The following is an 18,585-nucleotide window of genomic DNA, read 5'->3' as shown; positions in this document are numbered from 1 at the left end:
TTTTGTTTCGAAAGCTTTCTCCAGTTTTTTCTTATTTGAAGAATAAGATGTTATTTTGCCGCATATCAGGCTGGTCATTTATTTCACAGAATATTGTGTAATGATCTTAATTTAATGTTAATGATGTATTAAATCTCCATTATTTAGAAGGTGGTGTTTCAGTTGTTTTTTTTTTTGTTTTTTGAGTGTCAGAGTGAATGGTGCGTGATCGCTGATGGCAATGGGGTGAATCTTGATGTCAGAGACATCCTTCATAATTGAATTACTAATTAAGAAGTGGCTGGGCTACGAGATGAAGTCAACTCTTTTAACAGCTAACTGGCAGCGGTAGAAACCTGGTAGGTGAAAACTTTGAACGGATAGGCACAGCTGAAACTACCATCAAATCCCTGCAGGCTGAAAATGCGGCCTTGCTGGATCGCCTTGACAATTTAGAAAACAGATCTCGCAAGTCTAACCTTCGCATCCTAAACATGCAAAGATGGCCAGGACCCGACTACTTTTATTTCGGAGCTGCTAAAAGAAGCCATGGGAGCAAGTGCGTTTCTGGCTGCGCCAGAACTCGACCAGGCGCACCACGCAGCAGGACCCAAGCCTGGAGCAGGACCCAAGCCTGCAGCAGGACGTCCCCCGCGACCCTTCATCATATGTTTTCATTGGTACTGAGAGAAGGTTGTCGCATTGAGATGTCCAGGCAGCATGAAGTGAAGTATAAGGAATTACTCTGAGGATATACCCAGACCTCAGTGTCACCCTCAAAAAGAAAAGATCGGCCTTCAACACTGTCAAATGGGCTCTTTACCAGAATGGAGTGTCGTTTCACTTGCTTTTAGCACGACTAAGAGTCATGTTTGATGGAGAGAGTTTCCTTTTTGGGACGCCTGAGGAAGCCCAAGATTTTTACCGCCATGTTGCAAAATAAACCTCAGCCCGCAGGCTTGTTTGGTATGGAGGATTAACGCTGGGTGCAATGTTGCAAAGTGGTTAGGGTTAGGATGATTCGCTGTTGTTGTTGTGTCGCTGCTGTTTCAATTGTGCACTCAAAGTTGGATGGACTGCTTAGTTTTAGTAGTACAAAACTGAACAACTAAGTTTGATTTTTTTTATTTTTTTTTGGACTTGGATCGCTTCTGGATCTATTGACTACACCCTCAGGGCACAGTGAGTGAGATAAATGCTGCTTTAAAAATCTATGTGCATATTACGCAGACCATTGTTGCCCTACCTATTTATTTTAATTTTAAAACACTCAAAATTTAAAACCCAGACAGAAAGAAGTGTTTTTACTTAAAAAAGGTAGCAGCACTTTGTGTAAACATTACTGTGAATCTGGGTCATTGGTTACTTTGCTATTGGGGTTATTTCTGCTATTTTATTTTATCTCTATTTTATTTGATTTACTATCATTATTGTTTTTTAATGTAATGTTATGATGCAGCCATTATGCACATTTATGCACATGCCACTGATTGTTTACAAGTACCGTCCAATCCAGTTCAAGTTATAGAATTATAGCGTTATTCAAAATTTACTGGGAGCCCTCCCAAGTTAGTCAATGAGAGGATGATCTATTGGGAGGCCTGTGAGTTATATAGGGGATAGCAGTTAGCTGCATCTGGGGAAGCAGACACACAAACGGGAGGTTTTAGGGGGTTAATGTTCGGTACTGCCACATCAGATTATATTTGTTATTACATTTGTGTTTCTTTTTCTATTTCATTGCATTTAATTTTGTGGATAAAACAATATGCTTTCACATGTTAAGCTTTTAGAGGAGGTCACTGGATCATAAACCGCAAACTGTGTAACAATGACTGAACCATTACATAGCGGGGCAAGATTGGAGATGCTGCAGTACGCTTTACCAGTTGGAATGTAAAAGGCATGAGAGGACCAGTGAAACGAGCAAAAATTTTGATACATCTTAAAAAGTTAAAAACAGAGATAGCATTCCTACAAAGAATGGGGAAAATGTATTATTCTCAATTCAATACAAAGGCAAGAGGTACAGCGATATTGATCTATAAAAATGTACAGTTTTCTCTTAAGTAGTCCGTATCGGACCCACAGGGCCATTTCATCATAGTGACTGGCTCCCTTTTCAACACTCAGGTCATACTAGTCTGTATGTATGCACCTAACTGGGATGATGCCAGTTTATTAACTAGACTCATTTCTGTTTTGCCTAATCTGAACTCGCATCATTTAATCTTTGGTGTAGCACAAGTCTCTTGTGTTTACTCTGAATTAGGCCCACCATGAATTTTCTTCTTTCTTTTCACTAGCTCCTTCTCCTTGAAGTGTTTAAACTTCGCAATGATGGGCCTGGGGCGCCTGTTGTCTTTGCTCCAAGGCAATGCACCCGGTGGAAGACGATGTTCCTCACGGTCTCAGTCGGAAGTTTCAGTTATTTCTGGAGGAAGACTTTGATGGACATCTCGGGGTCTTTCTCCGCCTGCTCTGGTATGCCCGAAAATACCAGGTTGTCCCGCATGCTCCGAGCCTGGACGCCAAGAATAGATTCTTTCATTTGTTTATTCTCCGCTGGGAACTTCATCACCCCCTTGGTAAGTGATTTAATGGAGGTGTGAAAGACTTGGTTTTGCGCAGCCAGTGAAGCCACCTGTTGCTGGCTGAATTCCAGATACTCAGCGCCTGGAACTCTTTGTGGAGCGTGGCATCGAAGCTTGTTAGTTTCCTGTTGATTGATTCCAGGATGTTCCTGAAGTCCAGGTGATGAGGGTGCTGTAGTGTTATATGATTGTTTCATTACATTAGTTAATAGTACTGGTAGGAGTTCTTAGAGAATGGGATGCATGGGGCCGCTGTTGCCCACATGGGATTGTTAAAGACATGACAAAAGAGAAAGGAGGAAAAAAAATGATGCTGTCTGGAGTAAAGCTGGTCTCATCTATATTAATATTAAGAAACACAACAGGTGCGCTTGGTGGTCGGCCTCATTGGAAGATGGGGTTGCTGCTTTGCCGGTCTTCCCCATGATGAGTCATGGTCATGATCTACGATCACATACTGCATCATTTCCTCTGGCCACACTTAAAGAGAGACGTTGATCTTTTCATTAAGACACGTCATACTTGTCAGCTCACCAGCAAGACAAATCAGATCATTAAGCCTGCTCCTCTAAAGCCCATACCTGAAACTGGGCAGCCATTTGAACATCTGATTATTGATTGTGTGGGTCCTGTGTACCCGGTCCAAATCTGGGCATACATAACTGCTCATTATAATCTGTCAGGTTACCAGATATCTGGCTGCTAATCCACTTCGCAGTATTACAGGAAAGGCAGTAGTTAGAGCTTTGGCCCAGTTTATCTCAGTATTTGGCATCCTTAAAGTGTTAGTCTCACCAAGGTTCCAACTTCACTTCCCATCTGTTTTCTCAGGTGCTTAAACAGCTGCACATAAAGCATATCATGCACAAAGCCAGGGGCACTTGAATGTTTTCACCAAACATTGAAATCGCTGTTGCACTCCTTTCTCTGTGGTCTGACGAGTCACGGACCTAAACTATCTGATTGAAACTCCTGGCTGCCAGATCTACAAAGCTGTGCCATGTTAACCTCCTGAAGCCCTAACATTGTCACAGTGACGTCTAACTGATTTCCCCTGCCACACCCACCTGCCTTGCAATCACCTTCATTCCCTGCACCTGGTTTGCCCCAACCATCTCTTCACCTGAGGCTCATCCCCCATCAGTCTTCCTATGCATATACCATACATATTTTTCCTTTCCCCTCTGCCAGATTGTCTATGTGGTTTTTTTTTTCTGCCCTAGCATTCCGGTGTTCTCTATCTGCCTGTCTGTCTGATCCCAGAACCCTGCCTGTTTACCTGGTCTGAGATTCTGCCTAGCCCCTGGATTATTCTGCCTGGTCTGCCTGGTTTCCTGACTCCTGCCTGTCTCTCCTGTCTGAAACTTCTGCCTAGCCCTCTCGATTCAGTCTGCATTATCTGCGTGTCTGCCTGGTTACTGACCCCTGCCTGTTTTTTGAGCCTGATTAAAGCCTGTTGGATTCACTACTGTCTCTGTGTTTGTGCTTTTGGGTTCCTCTGTTCTGAGTCCTGATTATCATATCTCCATTGCAGCAGAGTACAAGCCAGTTTTAGATCTGTTTTGACATACATTTCTGGACCAGTAGTTGAGATGGAGGAAGGGGACATTGCTCCTAATGATGGGTTGTTGCGGGGCCGTTTGAAAAAACTCAGAAGCTAAAAATTCTGGATATGCTAGAAGGGCACTTAGATGTGACTAAATAGCAGAAATTGATTACATCAATTTAGATGTCCATATCTGTTCTCTGATACCCCATTCCAAACACACCTCATTGAGCATGACGTAGATGTTGGAGTTGCTGAGCCCATTACACAACACTTTTATCGTGTGTATGAGAAGAGGAGAAAGTTCGAGACTGAGGTAAAGTATATGCTTGTTAATGGCATTGCTGAGCCCTGCTCACCCAAGTGGGCCTCCCCGTGCCTCCTAGTTAAAAAGTCAGATGCTAGTTTGAGGCCCTGCACTGAGTACCGTAAGGTGAACAGTCTGACTAAACCAGATCTGTTTCCACTTTCCCGTATGTAGGTTCAGCCACCTTTGTGAGCAAATTTGATCTTCTTAAAGGGTATGACAAGTTCTGCTAACCAAAAGGGCAAGGGAAATCTCAGCCTTCATAACTCCTTCTGGCTTGTATTCACATACTATTCGATTTGAGGAATGCTCCCGCAACATTTCAGCGGCTTATGAATTGTGTCGTTTCAGGACTTAGTGCAGTATATTTGGATGACATGGTGGTGTATTCTGACACCTGGGAAGAACATGTTCAGCTTATAGGTGCTCTCTTTGACAGGTTGGTCTGGGCAAACTTGACAATACATCTTACCAAGTGTGAGTTTGCCAGAGCCACCGTGACCTATCTAGGGAAGTTCGTGGGTCAAGGCTTGATAGGGCCAGTAGAAGCCAAGGTCATGGCAGTGCAAAAGCCCCCCACCTACCGCCATTGACTGACCTCCTAAAAGCCAGAGCTGAGTTTGGTCTTCAACATGTCAAAATGTATTTGATAGTGTGAAAGCTTTGCTGTGTTCAGCTCCAACGTTGGCAGCACCAAGACCCGATCAGCCCTTTAAATAGATGCTAGTAATGTGGGTGCTGGAGCTGTCTTGTTGCAGGAGAATGCAGATGGGGTAGACTGCCCTGTGAGCTTCCTTCTCACGCAAATTTAACAAACATCAGTACAACTACTCCGTGATAGAAAAGGAAACTTTGGCGCTTGTTTGGGCTCTGCAGCATTTTGATGTCTGTAGGCTCTGGGGTAACTCCACTGTCAGTTTTGCTGACCACTACCTCCTTACTTTCTTGAAGTCACAACAGAATTTTAATCAGATGCTCATGAGGTGGTCACTGCAGCCTTACAACTTGGATATCCGTCATATCAAGGGGACAGACAATGCAATAGCGGATGCTCTGTTCCGGGCCCCTGTGGGCCCTTAGTTCATTTAGAGCAGGTAAAGTAAGTTTTGAGCACATTACCATTTTCCTCAGTAAATATATTTCTAAAGGTGCTACTGACATAACATTTACATATACATACATACATATATATGTATAATATATATTATATATATATATATCTATACATATAATATATATATATATATATATACATATATATTATTATATACATATATATATATAATACGAGCTGGGGGGGTGGTACAACTTCTCCCTTTCTGCCTGTCTTGAGGCAGGTGATGAAGATGCTGACACCTGTTAAGGCCTTCACCAAGGTTATAAATGCCAACCACCACTGATTGCCTCTCTCTCTTCCAGACTCCACCCCAGGCTTGTTTTGGCGTTTTCTTCTTGCACTCAACAGACACACATGCCTCACTCATTCATACACTGCATGCACTACTGATGCCTTTTCCCTCCACACCATCTTTTTTGTAAATAGGGTTAGGGGTTGTTTAAGTTACACTACACATTTTCATTGACACTAACAGTTGACCCCTTCTCCTCCACATATTTTGAGCCAATTTGTGACAATTCCCATCTAGAGGTAACAAATGCATGTATTTGCTTTTCTGCATCCGCTTGAGACAAGATACTTCTGGTTTTCACAATAGTGCACAGATCAGCTCTTGGCTGAGTCAAGAAATGCCAACTGTTTTTATTGCTTCTACGCTTTGCTGTTGTGAAGAGTTCAGAGATTAGAATAATAGCACAATACTGCAAAAATCATATTTAATAAAGCACAGTAACAAAGGCATGCTGGTGACTGTAGCTGCCATTAGTGTACGGTAATTTACAGTAATAGGGGGAGTATCTCCTTAGATGCAGAATCCAAGGAGGCTAGATGAGAACTATGTACAGGAAACTCATGTCAGACAATACTAGATGTTTTATCACAGAGTAAAGTAGACAGGACAGATCTATGTAGCCATTTTCTTTCTTTAATTTTTTGTACATTCTTGTGCCTTTATTTGGTAGTGCGGTTTAGACAGGAAATGGACAGTAACAAACAAGATCAGTCACACTAGCCAGGATTGGAACTGGGGATACCTGCTCAGAGCTTATGTGTCCATGTGGTATTTGGCTATTGAGTCTTTACTCCCATAGTATCACATAGTCACGGGTGCCACCAGCACTGTAAAAAAGTGAAAGGCATCATCCCCTCTCCCGCCCTTTCATGTGCGCATTAGAGAAAGATAAACCTTGATACGAGATGTGTTTAAATGTTTTCAAAGCCACTGTAGCAGTAACCATCCACCGGTGCCAGATGAAGTGTCTGCATATAAGAGGTGAAGAGACTGGTACTAGTCTGGCTGGTCAGCCACGGCTATGATCAAGGTAACAAAACAAATTTTAATGGCACTAGTGCTAGTTGGAGCTTATCGAGCTATGTGAGGTATAACTGATGATGCAGAGCCTTATTAACAGGATCACGCCATGAATAATCTATTTTGAGCTTGAAATCTTCACTGATTTTTATTCCTGGAATAAGACACAATGGAAGGACCAGAAGACTCAGTCAGTGGGTCAAAAACTTTCCTGAGACTTTGTGACCCCACACTGAGGCTATATTGTTGAACATGCATTGGCAGAATGCTAAGAGTTTTTCAGTTTCTGAATGGTTGTTGCATGCATCAAATAAATGTAGTACCTACTGTCTGATGTCTGAGGGAAAACAAGCTCGGTCACACAAAGCTCTCCAGGTACAAATGCTAACTTCTGCCCTGCTAAGGGACAAATCCCAGAAATGATTTTTAATGTTTCGATGAAGTCCTTTCCATGTCATGTTGGAGTCTGATTTGTCTGTTTTTTCTAAAACTGTTTCACTATCTGTATTGAATAAAGATCATAGTCACACGAATCATAACCTATAAAATTAATCTAATAAAAAACTGCTTTGAAGTGAAGTTCATGATCACCATGATTCAGGAAGTGACTGAAAATAAAGAGTTGAGTTTATTTCTCAAGGATTCATCAAGCTGGCTCTTTCAACTCACCCCTTGCCAATTTGCATATCCTGTTAGTTTGTGGGTCCTGATATGGATTAGAGATACTGATTATAGTTCATGTGGTGAGAGTATCCATCCTGCTCCCTCTGGCATTGATCCCCCTCTTGGTCTTGGCTTTAATCTGCCTCTAGTCATCTGTCCTTCCAGCATCCCAAGGACCTCCGGTTGTTGGCCTGTCCCAAGATCACCTTCACTCCTGAAACAGAGAGGGGAGTGAACCCATTAAAACAGATGGCTACAAGCAGCTGTGAGCTCAGTTCAGACAGCTGTTTGGACCAAATGATTAGGTTGTCTACACTGTAGTTTCTAAGATAGAATCCATTATTCTGCTGTCTCAGTGAAGAGAACTCAACATAGAGCCTTCATCTTGAGAGGGCCCAGTCTGTATTTACTGACAAACTGCCTCAGTTCACTTTAAGCCTTCACAGCTACAATGCTAATTGCTTATCATGCGCTTCTATGGGGACAGCCTCTCTCGTGCTCCCTCCCTCATTCTCTCGTTCTTCCGATCTCTTACTTAGCGGAGAATAAACAATATTCAGTCTCACTGTCACAGGACTTCCTGCTCTTCCCCCACACAGATGATCAGTCAGTTTGCAATCAAGTTTGCTTCTTCACTTACGACATTGTTGATGTGCCTCTTCTACCCAATGGAGACACAGTAGAAAGTATTACAGGGTTATAGTCATTATATGAACTTGAACTTGAACACATGTGAAGACAGCTGTCCGTCAAAGGACTGCTTGTATATTAACTGTCTCTGGTCCAGCTTGGTGCAAGGTTAAAAGGTTAGCTTCGTTATCACATGCCATCTTGGTTAGGGTAGCTCTGGAGTTTATGTTGTTGTGACCAATGAGGGACTGAGGGGACAGACTGTGTTGGTACAATTCATTGTAGGCACTGCAGTGCATGACTAGATTGAGCAAAGAACTATGTTTGGTTTCATGTAGGGCTCTCTGGCAGTCTTTGTCCCTGGGCAACAAACAAATTTCGAGTCCATGGCTCAATTCAGTGGGCTTAAAGATAGAATGGGACAATTCTACAGTATTTTTGAGTTTTTGGAGAGCTTTTAGTGCCACCACACAGTCCATGCAGGAAACATTTAAATTGAACTTAATTTGAGCTTTCTGCATTCACATATTATTGGTGTAGTCAACAAAGAGGCTTGAAGAGGTTATGGGGTTTGAGAGAGAACACGATTCTGTCTGCTGTGTAAGTGTACCATGCAGTCTCTAACCCAACATGGGCTGTTAGCTGTTCCAAATTTTTCAATCAACACCTCAAATCAACTAAATAAGTAGGTTGTGATGTTATACAATATAGCTACCAACAGCAAGCAGCCTCTAAGGTTCACATTGAGCTCTCCACAAAGTGGAAAGCAGGTTTTAAAACTGCGTGTAAATACATTGGATCTGAACTTGCAACTGATATGCATGCAGACAAAACATCTGCATATGTAGACAAACCTCTGGTGCTGTGGTAGTGAGTTTGAACACAAACTGCTGACAACAAAGATCTGTTGACCAGGAGACGAGTCTGAAACATTATACTTTTTCTGGTATTCTACAAGCCTGTCAACTAAATAAAATCACTTTCAAACTAAGAAGAAAACTGGCCACCCTCTGGTAGTATCTGCTATTTACCCCCATTCCAGAAGAGACACATGAGACCAAAGACCAGAGTGGAGTCTTAAGACCACACGAGAGACCGAAGGCAGGGATGAGTGACCAAAGACCAAAGAGAAGATATTCTCTCAACCTACACACACACACACTCTCAAGACAAAGCAACTCAAGTGGAGCTTGATACTTGTAAGAGCATTATTGTCAGGAAATCAGACCTGACCATCCATCCAAGGTCCACTGCTTGACATAAAGCTCTCCGTATAGCAACATTAGAAACAAACTTCTGATCTTTGGACCACAACTGAACGTGTTGGCAGGTGCTGCAGTGTCAGTACAGCAGTCCTAATACTTCAGCCACTGCTACTGAGGTTTTAACATTTACTGCAGAAACCAACACTCACTCCCCACCAGTGGGAAACCCTCAGGGCTCCCTTCTCCCTTCTAATTCTAATTAGTCCTAATTTCTCGATCAAATTTGACCCAGAAATGTGGTTACTGTTCTCACAACATTGAATTAGAACTAACAAATTATATTTATTTATTTGTCTCTAAGCAGAAAAGAGTTAAGACCTGGCTCACTCATTGGTCAGGACTGACTTCATTGCCAACCTGGCAAGGACATGCCAGTGTGTGTTTGTGTTGGGCAGGACTCAAAAATAAAATAAAATAATCATTGCCTATAATGGGGAAAGGACTCCAAACATAGGGAACTACTTAGAGAGGCATTTTTTTTTGTCCAAATACCACAACCTCCTTTGGTGTCATCTTGACTCAATACAGTATTTTGTCGGCATGGCGAAGGACAGTTCAAAAGCCCTGATAGTCAGATGCAGAGCTTATGACTCTAGCCATAAAGGAGGAAGGTCATTTTCTTTCCACTAAGGCTGACGAGACAACTGACTTCAGTAATGCAGCTCAGACGTCATATGTTCTGGTTTACACCTCAGACAGCAGCACCTCTGTGAAGAAGAGGTTCTTCAAGTTTGATGATAGTGGGGACAAGTGAAGAAATGCAGTGGCTGACCAGGTTCTTCGGTTCCAAGATGATTGTGAAATCACCGCCAAAATAGCCACCTATCATGGCCTCTGGTCTGAACGGAGTAGAAACCAAAATCAGAGAAAGAACAAGCTCTTTTCATTAACTATGACGCTGTCTAAACCTCTTCATGCCACAATGTACTACCAAAATCAAGGAGTGGAAGGTACCCTTTCTCTCACCTTAGCTACAAAATCTTCAAACACAAACTGCTGGATGAGATCTGCCAACGGAGACTCCTCAGAGTGTCCCCAACATGATGACACTTTGATTCCTGTTTGTTTTACACTGCATATAAGCAGATAGAGGAACTCCTGTAGCCCTTTATTATCTTCAGGAGCTCTTAATTTTGTAGCCCACCATTGTGACTTTGCTGAAGATGCAGTTCACAGCACAGTGTCCAGTTTTGTCTTAATTATTAATTATTTCTTGCTTGCAAATCTTGCTTTGGTATTTCTTTTTTTTTTTTTCTTTACTCATGCTTAAGTATTACTTTTTGTACTCTGCACCTCTTCTGAGTACAAATTTTGCTGCAACCCACTCTGCACAGGACCGTAGCCTACTACAGCCCAACACACAGTTCTTTGTACTTGCGTTAACGTTTAGATGTGCTCTGTGAAGAACAAATATCTTACAAACAATTCAGAATACGAACAGATGTTTGGAGCGTAACACATTCGTAAATTGTGGAGTGTCTGTGGCTATTTTCAATATCAACATTGACAGCCACATACAACAGAGCTACCTTGTAACTTTCCTCTCAACCTGACCAAAATGCTTTGTACGGCTGCTTTTTGTTGGTGTGTCAGGTTAGGTTTTGCCCTAGCTCTGATGGTCAAAGTTCAGCACTGCTTCCCACTGAGTCACCTGAGTATAAACATTCCTACTCATTGTCACATTTCCAAACCCAGATACATACATACATGAACTGAAAAAAACTCAACATAATTTTAGAATTTGAAAATTCTTTTCATGAAATGGGTCAAAGCATTGTAACACTTTTGTTTGCATCCATCAAACTCATTTCCCATGTCCGTGTGCATCCTGCAGGGTGACACAACAGTAATTGTCCTAACAGAGGACGCATTGAATTACAGTTGTAAGTCAAATCAGCTTTCTAATGTTAACAATCCAAAGAATTTTGGGTATATTTTTGAGAAATGGTATTGAGAAATACCCGTAACATTAAGCTGGTACACGTTCGGATTTCACTTGAGTTGCAAAATTAAACAAATCGATCAGTTGATGGCCCCTGCCGGCAGCTGGGCAGAGTGGAGTCGTTCAGCCGACAGACGAAATAAAAACGTGACAGCCTCAAACTGAACATGCTTGTGTTCAAAATCTTTTTTAAATTGCCCACCACCCCCACGCCCATTTTATTATTTAAACTGTTAGTTGTTGGCACTTGTCCGTATACATATTCATATCAATTAAAATGACAAGGGAGCTACAGTTGGGAAAAAATGCAAGTCAAGAAGCACTAATGACTATTTTGACACATAGTTTTACAAATAGTGATGACTATTTGAAAAAAAAAAGTATTTTAAAATTGGACCGAAAGAGAGAATTATATTGTTAATCACAATTATTTCTGAGACAATTAATTGTGGAGCAACATTTGGATTTGTTACAGCTGTGTGAGTGAGTTTAATAAAATATAAAAATAATCAGCAGGATGAAAATGGATGGAAGCACAGATTTAAGCCTTGGATAGTATGATGAATTTGGCAATGATTTCATTTGAATGATGGTAGAAAACATGTTTCGACAAATACGGATGCTAGGCTAAAATTCTTAGCTTTAAGGTGACATCAACCCAGCAGAATGTTCCTATTTTTCCAACTGTGAGTTGATCTTTGATGAAATGTGAAGCTCATGGCTGAGCCACAAGACTTCCTTTCTGGGGCACTCTTGAGTTCTAACCTCTCTGGTGTTCATGGCAGTGATAACACTCCAACTGCTGTCGTGAACTGCATACTGGCTTTGGCCAGGTGACTGAAATTGTCAAAAATCTCTGCCCTCTGCTGCTTATAGAAGTTACTTTACTTGGCTTGTGGAATTTAAAGATCATACATGTAGAGTCAGAAAAAGTTACTCAGAGTACATAAGGAAGACAAAGAATGTTCAGACAAAAAGCATGACGTGCAAAAATTTGCAGCATATTGACTGGAGTAAGAGCTTGGGTTAGGGTTGGTTGGGCAAAAAAGCCTCTGGTGATAAAAGGGGAAAAAAGACAGGGCAGAAAGCAACGTCAGAGACTCTGCTCTGATTTGCTCAGATTATTGGCTGATCAGCATTTCAGATAAAACACAGATGTGAAAGCTTTAATATAAAATATGTGACCTTTAATGTATAATATGGACATGTATTATAAAATACAGACCATTAATGTAAATTAATTCATTCATCTTCTAATACTTATCTGTTTCCAGGTTACTGGGCGTGCTGGAACCAATCCCCGCTCATACTGGGCGAGGGCAGAGTACACCCTGGACAGGTTGCCAATCCATCACAGGGCCACCATACAGAGACACACAGAGACGAACAACCACTCACACTCACACTCACACCCACGCCTACGAGCATTTTAAAGTCACCAATTAGCCACTGTGCTGCCCCTTCAATGTAAATATGGAATGTAAATAGAAAATCTATAACTTTTAGCAACCTGTATAAGCTGTGTGAATTTATCTGACTGTGCTGAAAACAATGTCAGTGCAGAGCTGAAGAAGTCTGGATATGGCTGTTAGACTGGTGAGATGTTGGAGAGGCTCAGCTCACATATCTACCATGTCATTGTGTGATTCACAGGAAAACATTTTTCTGTGGCCTAAGGCTCAATGTGGTGAAGCAAAATAACAAAAAAGCGAAAATGTCTGTTTTCCTTTGCCTTGTGCACATAGACTCAGTGGCTCTGAGAAAATATAAAAGCATTTTGTCCTAGCCAGATCCCTCCCCGAGCCCTTCAACCCCTCCCTCTTGGACACACATACCGTCTCCCTGTCTTTCCACCAGCTGCTGCTGTCTGACAGGCTGGTGATGACTGTGTTTTTTCCCCTCGTTGTTTCAAAGTATTTTGGAGCAGATGGCCCAGAGAGGCAGAGTGGGGGAATGTTGGAGAGACTGCTGGGGAATGTGCCAAGTTTGTGTGTGTGTGTGTGTGTGTGTGTGTGTGTGTGGTGTGTGTGTGTGTGTGTGTGTTTGTGGTTTCAGTTCGCGTGCCTTCTTGTTGCCCTCTGCCCTTCATGGCGCCAGCTCCACTTCCCCTCCACTCTAACATCTGGCGTCTGGGACTTTGAGCACACACATAGACACACAAACACACACACAGAAAAAGAGAAATAGCCAGCTAGTGAGAAACTCTGAGCTACCTTACCTCTACAAAACCTGAGCAGTAATACCTTCTTAATTACATTACATTGAGATATTTATGAGAACTGATGGAACAAACACTGGTGATAGGATGTGAGCATCCGACACTGTGCTGCTGAACAAATCATTACATTCTAGATGGGGTGGTGAGGGTATCTGACTGGAATGTAAAAGGTATGGATGGGGTGACGAAGCTATCTGACTGGAACATTAAACATGAGCTTGGGGTGATGTGGGTACCCGTATGGAACATTAAAGGTATGGATAGCAGTGTTTCCTGTAGGATTTTTTTTTTTTCCCCGTAGTGGTGGGGTAAACAAATGACACTTGACTGCAGATTTAACTTTTACAACCTATTTATTGGCTGGCCAGTTGAAAATGTCTTTCTCCCCCTTACAACCACTACAGCCTATACATCTCAGCCATATACAATGACAGATAAAGGCTGAATGTAAAACGTAAAAAAAAAAAAAAAAAAATAAAACTGAATAAATAAAAATTCTAAATAATCATCTCTTTAACAGCTAGATGGGCGGTAGAATCAGTGGAAAAGTTTGCACCCAGGCTCAGAACAATGAATTTTTCTTGGCTTTTTGATAGAAGAGCTCAAAGTCTCTGTTGTAGGGAAATTTTCCCAGCAGTTAATACATTATGGCGTGCAGATGTTAGCTTAATGCCATCAATTAGTTTACCCACGTTAGTGTAACTGAGTTAGCACTAGGCCCAATTAACTTCACCTACCAGCTAATTACAAACGTTAGCTGGCCATCAACTTTGCGAATGTCTATTTAACTTGTAAAATCTATTATGAATTATCTTAAGCCAATAGGTCTATGTTTTCTCCGGTAAGTCGCTGCCCTATTTTCCACTGCTCACAACACTCCTCTGACTCTCTGACCTGGTGCCTGGGTGCCTGAAGTGATGTTACTTTCAAGGCCATGGTTTTGCGAGTAATGAATGTCGTGTTAACTTCAGTAGGACCCCTCCCTCCCCTTTCCACTGTTGCGCTCATCACCAGGCTGTGCTGTGAAGAAGCGGTGGTGTATTTGCAACAATTAAAAATAAAAAATAAATTTGAAGGAGTTGTGGCCCGCTATCAAGAGGCCCACTCCTAAATGAATGTAGAGGAAACACTGGAAATGGTGGTAAGAGTATCTCATAGAAAAATTAAAAGTCTGGATGTGGTGGTAAGGGCATGTAACTGGAACATTAAAAGGTGTGGATGGTTCGGTATGGGTATCTGACTCAGTCATAGATGATGTGGAGAGATTGGGTAACACCTCACCTTCCTCTTTTTGCTCCGGCCCTCGGCCTGCAAGGTCCTGGTGCACTGCTCCACACACTGAGAGAAACTCAGGCTGCTGTGGTCGGAGCTGTAGTCCAGTTCAGCCAACTGAGCGAGAGACAGGATGTAGTTGCAGGCAATGCGTAATATGGCCAATTTAGACAGTTTCTGTCCGTAGGAGTAACATGGCACCTTGACAGGGGGAGATGGAGGGAGATTGGTGGGTAAGGGGTTGTCAAATGCAGTTGACAGACAGAGTAAGAGAAACAATAAAAGCATCAAAAACCATTAAATTCCTCAAAAACAATGAAATTATTGAAAGACAAAACCTCTAAACACCACCAAAACCAATACAAACATCAAACACAGTTTGCCAGCTGCACAAACGCAAAACCATCAAAAACCACCATAAATCATTCATAAAGCCATTAAAACCTAAAAAAAAAAAAAAAAAATTAATTTCCAACACAGAGCCAGGCAAAGACAACCACTCACACCTATCGGCAATTTGGAGACACCAATTAACCCAAACATGCATGTCTTTGGATGGTGGAAAAAAACTGGAGCACCTGTTATGCACGAACAGGAAGAACATGCAAATTCTGCAGAGAAAGGCCCAGGAACCAAACTAGCAATCTCTTTGTTGTGTGGCAACATCATTAACCCCTATGCCACCCTCCATGAAAATATCCAAACCACAAAAAGCAATCAAAAACTAAAACCCTTCAAAAGTTTGGAAAACTACCAAAACCTTCAATGGCCGTCACAACTACCGAAACCTTCAAAACACATTGCAATTATCAAAATCATCACAACACCTTCAGAACTGCCAACACCATTAAAACATTCAACAATCAAAGTTTGACCAACTATCAAAATCTTGAAAAGCTAAAAAATATCTTCAAAAACCACCATAAACATCATTTGACACAGTGTGTGTGTCCTGTGTACTCTGTGTATGTATCTTGTAAGCAGTTTGTTTTTGCACAGTTTGTGCATATCTTGTTTGCAATGCGTCTGTATATAAATATAGAATGTCTCTTCAACAGCTGCAGCTATCGATTATTTTCTTCTAATAGGTGAAAAGAAATTATAAATATGTGAAAAATACCTGTCTGAAAATGACAAACAACTTGTCCTTTATTCAAGTACCAGTTGAAACAATAACCCAAAAAAATTTAAATGTAAAAGGATATATATAAAAAAAAAAATCTATATAGAGACAACAACCACAATATAAAAGTACCATACCAGGGTGGATGCATTGTACTGTTTTTGCTTGTTTTTTTTTTTTTTTTTGGGTTTTTTTTCCATTTTTAAGTGTTCCGACGCTTTTTGTTCTCGTCTCTTCTGAGCTTCGCTCACTTGTTTGTGTTTGTGGCATCCTGTGCTGCAGCCAAATTAAGGAATTAAGCTTCAGTTCAGGAAAATTGTAATTGAATTATGTTTTAAACCGGTTGACTCAATTAATCGTTTTGGCTCTTAGCTCTAGTGTACAATGTGTCTGTCACTTGTGTACACTGTATGTCTCTTGTGTACCATGTGTACATATCCATTGTGTGCAGCACACATCACTTCTTTGTGTGTGTCTAATGTACAATGTGTGGGCCTCTCTGTCATACCACTTGTGTACTATGTGTTTCTCTTGTTCTCAGTGTGTGTCCATTATGTACATGTGTGTATGCGTCAACTGCAGTGTGTACAGTATGTTTGTCTCTTGTGTCAAGCATATGTATGTCACTTGTGCAGTGTGCATATGTCTCTTGGGTATATTGCACAATATGTCATTTGTGTATCTCTTGTGTACAGTGTGAGTGTGTGTCCTGTGCAAAGTGTGGGTAAGTCTCTTGTGTTTGAAGTGTATATATCTGTTGTGACTACCGCATTTGTGTGTATCTACTGTGTACGTGTCCAGTGTGTGTGCAAATGTCTCTGTATCTTGTGTCAGTATGTCTTATGTCAAGTGTGAATGCATGCAGTGTTACTGCAGAGTCTGACCTGCTTCCTCAGTGCCTCGAATGCAGCACTGATTGTGTGGACACGGGTCCTCTCCCTAGCGTTGGCAAGAAGTCTCCTGGTCTGCTGCACAGCTTTGACCTCTGGAAGACAACCGGGTCCCTCGCTACTGACTCCATTCCGTTTCCTGGGAGACTCCTGAGAGCACAAGATGAGGTATGAAGTGAGAGTTCTGGTCCTACTTCAGTAGAACCTCAGAAGAGAACCTATACATTTCAACCTCATCACAGAAACCAGGTCTGTCACCATTGACCTAGTCCATCGGAACCAGGTCATAACATGGCAATCTAGTCCCAGTACATCAGAACCAGGTCTTTATAGCTCACTCTGGTCTAGTACATCAGAACCAGGTCTATACATGTCAGCCTAGTCCTAGTCCACCATAAACCAATGGATATGACACAGGTAGTTTTGCATCATAGCAGCAAGTGTAACAGGTCATGGGACAGACAGTGACTCCTGGACCAGTATCCAGAGCTCTTCCCCATGAGGAAAAGAACACACACACAGATCCTGACCTGCTGAATCTCATTTGGTGTGAACCTCATAAAAAAACAGGAGCGGACCAGCGAGCATACACAGGTTACTGTCTCTGCAGCTTTTGGAAACACTTCACATACTGACCTTGGGTGACTGGACCTGGTGCTCCATGTGTTCGTGGCTTTGAGTGACCTGAGGCAGAACTACACCCTGGTTAGGCAAACGAGGTTCCAGTGAGAATGCCTGCAAACTGGGGGACTGGCTACTGGTGGTGGAAGCAGACAAAGGGAACGAGGAGCAAAGACCCAATTTGAGTCTGTTGGATAGGGGCTGAGAGATGGCTGTGGGCCAGTGGGAGATCTCTGGGAACTGGGACAGTTTGGAAGCAATGCCTGGCACGTTAATACCAATCCTCATATCTATGGCACCACTTTGAGCTTGAGCCACGTTGGTTTCTGGAAGTCCTGACAGGGTCCCCATGGTTCTGCCCGTTGTCTCCCGTGACATCATCAGCTGTCTCTGCAGTGGAGCAACCCTGCCGACATCACACACTTCTACCTGGGAGTCATCTACTGAGTCCGACAGGTAGGCTTTCATCCTCTCAGGCTCAGGGCTGCTGAAGAGCCTTTTAGGCTCTCTAGACTTCCTTTTGAACTTCTTGTTAGTTCCTGAGACTAGAACCGGTTCTTTGTCCATGGATCTGCTCCATGTGTCATTCAGTGAATGAGGATTCTTCATTTCCAAAAGAGCTAACTTATCAGCTAGAGTAAAGCTCAACATCCACTGTGAGCTAAAAACCTGAAAGAGAAGGCCAATCTGGGGCTTCACCTGCTGCAGTCAAATCAGTGTCTAGTGCCTCCACTCTCAATGAGAGAGTTTGTGTGCTTCAATAGCACTCTGCCCTCTGCCAACTGTGTAACACAAGCTGCACAGCCGGAGAGTGGAACTTCAGCAGCAGGTCTCTGTGGCTCCAGTCTGTCTGCAGAGCAGCATCCTGGGTAATACACAGTCAGACAAAACTGAGGAACATCTGCTCCTGTGCACAGGCCCGGGACTAAGAGTGAAGGTCTGAGTGTGTGAGCAGGCGGTCACAGTGCAGTAGCCTGAGTCTGGCTCCACTCAGTCTGCATAGCAGCACTGTGAATAACCACCACTGACACAGAACAGGGCTGCACACAGCGGACCCTCCGCGTCCTGGTCAACACATGCACTCAGTTTGACTCACTCCTGCCCAC

The 18,585-nt window shown here is 42.4% G+C and overlaps 1 protein-coding gene across 1 annotated transcript; it reads right to left on the bottom strand.

Annotated features, from left to right (window-relative positions):
- Positions 1 to 6,758: 6,758 nt before the first annotated feature.
- atoh8 (atonal bHLH transcription factor 8) lies at positions 6,759 to 18,093 on the bottom strand. The gene is made up of 4 exons (XM_029512481.1): positions 17,495 to 18,093; positions 16,853 to 17,008; positions 14,855 to 15,046; positions 6,759 to 7,732 (listed from the first exon to the last, which is right to left on the bottom strand). Exons 1-4 carry the CDS (start codon positions 18,086 to 18,088, stop codon positions 7,727 to 7,729), a joined length of 948 nt encoding a protein of 315 aa, XP_029368341.1. The 5' UTR covers positions 18,089 to 18,093; the 3' UTR covers positions 6,759 to 7,726.
- Between the last annotated feature and the right edge of the window lie 492 nt (positions 18,094 to 18,585).

Source organism: Echeneis naucrates, chromosome 10 (assembly GCF_900963305.1).
Source record: "Echeneis naucrates chromosome 10, fEcheNa1.1, whole genome shotgun sequence".
NCBI lineage: Eukaryota > Metazoa > Chordata > Actinopteri > Carangiformes > Echeneidae > Echeneis > Echeneis naucrates.
This window is presented reverse-complemented; position numbering and strand designations above follow the sequence as displayed.

What these genes read in the sequence shown, in the direction of transcription:
- atoh8 (XM_029512481.1), bottom strand. Translation starts at nt 18,088, where the DNA reads ATGAAGAATCCTCATTCACTGAATGACACATGGAGCAGATCCATGGAC. An exon ending in ACCAGGTCCAGTCACCCAAG is followed by an intron (nt 17,009 to 17,494) that starts GTCAGTATGTGA and finishes TTGTGCTCTCAG; the next exon opens with GAGTCTCCCAGGAAACGGAA. An exon ending in TCGAGGCACTGAGGAAGCAG is followed by an intron (nt 15,047 to 16,852) that starts GTCAGACTCTGC and finishes CCCCCTGTCAAG; the next exon opens with GTGCCATGTTACTCCTACGG.